This window comes from Eupeodes corollae, chromosome 2 (assembly GCF_945859685.1).
Source record: "Eupeodes corollae chromosome 2, idEupCoro1.1, whole genome shotgun sequence".
NCBI classification, from domain to species: Eukaryota; Metazoa; Arthropoda; class Insecta; order Diptera; family Syrphidae; genus Eupeodes; species Eupeodes corollae.
In genome coordinates this window covers 137,784,623-137,786,549 of record NC_079148.1, presented here as the reverse complement: position 1 = coordinate 137,786,549, position 1,927 = coordinate 137,784,623, and the positions used below count along the sequence as shown (strand labels likewise).

The 1,927-nt window shown below is 32.6% G+C and overlaps 1 protein-coding gene across 1 annotated transcript; it reads left to right on the top strand.

The window, feature by feature from the left end:
* The first annotated feature begins 501 nt into the window (after positions 1-501).
* LOC129944551 (cytidine deaminase-like) lies at positions 502-1,329 on the top strand. The gene is made up of 2 exons (XM_056054072.1): positions 502-760; positions 823-1,329. Exons 1-2 carry the CDS (start codon positions 706-708, stop codon positions 1,224-1,226), a joined length of 459 nt encoding a protein of 152 aa, XP_055910047.1. The 5' UTR covers positions 502-705; the 3' UTR covers positions 1,227-1,329.
* The last annotated feature ends 598 nt before the right edge of the window (positions 1,330-1,927 follow it).

Genomic DNA, 1,927 nt, shown 5'->3' with positions numbered 1-1,927 from the left:
TTAAAATATAAAATCTAAGATAAAATAATATACAAAAATATCAATGTTTTTAGCCAATATCGACAACCTTGAAAAGAACAACACTACAGAACTCAATCGAAACCACTTTCACTGAGCTGAGATTGTATATTCTCTATAAATATCCATTGACTGACCATAACATTGCTCTATTTTTGCTTCCAAGCGACAAACAAAACAATAATATACCTACTCTCTTAGCAGTCCAATGCGCATGCCAGAACAGCTGGCTATATCTAATCTACTACTAAATCTGATTCTGATTGAATTTATTTTCCCTTCCTAGTCCCTTCATATTTTTCACATTGTTATCTGATTTCATATAGGTATAGTTACTCTTTGAGATTCGCACCCCATTTCTTATAAGATAAGTGGACCTACATACTCCCTACCCTATAATATGAAACAAAGAATACAACTTATGTTAGTCACTCTCCACACTAACTTAGATATTATCATGAAGGCGCCTTGTGGTGAACGGCTACGTGTACGCTCATTTTGATCGAGAACGTCGTCGCGAAGTGACATTGTGTTCCTGCACTCCTCGTGTTGTTATTGTTTGAAAAACAAATACAAAATGTTGCAAGATTGAATTCAATTAAATTTAATTCTCTGTCTCAAAAAAAGTTAGTTGTATTCCAATAATTTTATAAGTATACATTCATATCTTTTAAAAATATAAACACAATGAATAACGGAGCCCACAAATACGTAGATTGCATAAAGAAATTTAGTGAACTAGGTACGGCCAAAAACAAATATAATTACAATTCTTTGTGTGTTAATTAAACATAATCATTCCAGATCCAGCTGATTGTGAATTAATTGAGACTGCAATTTCTGCCAGAAAGTTTGCCTACGTGCCGTATAGTAATTTTGCTGTCGGTGCTGCGTTGCGCACAAAATGTGGAAAAGTCTTTAGTGGTTGCAATGTGGAAAATGCTGCTTTTACACCGGGCGCTTGCGCTGAGAGAACAGCCATTTCAAAGGCAGTAAGTGAAGGATACAAAGAGTTCGAATCATGTGCAGTGGTTGCCTATCAAAAAGACACTCTGACGCCGCCGTGTGGTGTTTGCCGGCAATTTTTAATGGAATTTGCGGCTGAAGACTTTCCTGTTTATGTTGCGAGAGCAGAAGATCCACCAAATGAGGTTCTATGCACTTCTGTCTACAATCTTCTGCCAAATGGATTTAGAAATTTTAAATGATTTTGCAGCTATATACAAATATAAGACAAAAAAAACGATATTATGTTTTTTACCAATTGGAATAAGTTCTTATTAAAACTTATCTTTTTATTTTATTATGAGATTATAGAATTTTATTTATGTACATATATGTCTATCTGTAGATAGTTATAGTTCAGTAGGTATAAAAATATAGTAAAGGAGTGTTTTGCTAGTGTGGTGGTTAAATTTATACCACTCATAAATTGTGATGTAAACAATAGAAACTGGGGAACCCCGTAATGCGAACAAAAATTGCACTTAGTTGGCATTTTCAAAATTGAATACAATTAAATTCCACAATAAGACATGTATAACGAAATTAAGCTTTCCAAGGTACTAAAGAAAAATTAACTAAGGGATCTTTGACAAGAATGTACCATAGATATTAATTTTGAAAAAAGCGTTGAACTGCACCGGTGTAGAACCGGATAAGGTAAAGGCTATAATCAATTTTTTAATAGTCGTGGTGACTGTTGCGCCATCTATCATTCTTTTCAAAATATTTCTATGAAATGCTTTCAACTCTTGAAAGTTATTTTTTTTTTTTCATTTTCTTCCTCTGCTTATTTCGATTTAAAATGGACAAAAGAAGAACATTAACAAATTATTATAATAAATAAAACAAGAATTTTATAGATGTAGTTATAAAGGGTGATTTTTTAGCTATTATCTTTTTGGGA

Bases quoted from the DNA above. Each gene is read 5' to 3' on its own strand.
- LOC129944551 (XM_056054072.1), top strand. From the start codon at position 706: ATGAATAACGGAGCCCACAAATACGTAGATTGCATAAAGAAATTTAGT. The intron at 761-822 runs GTACGGCCAAAA...TAATCATTCCAG, and splicing joins AAAGAAATTTAGTGAACTAG to ATCCAGCTGATTGTGAATTA.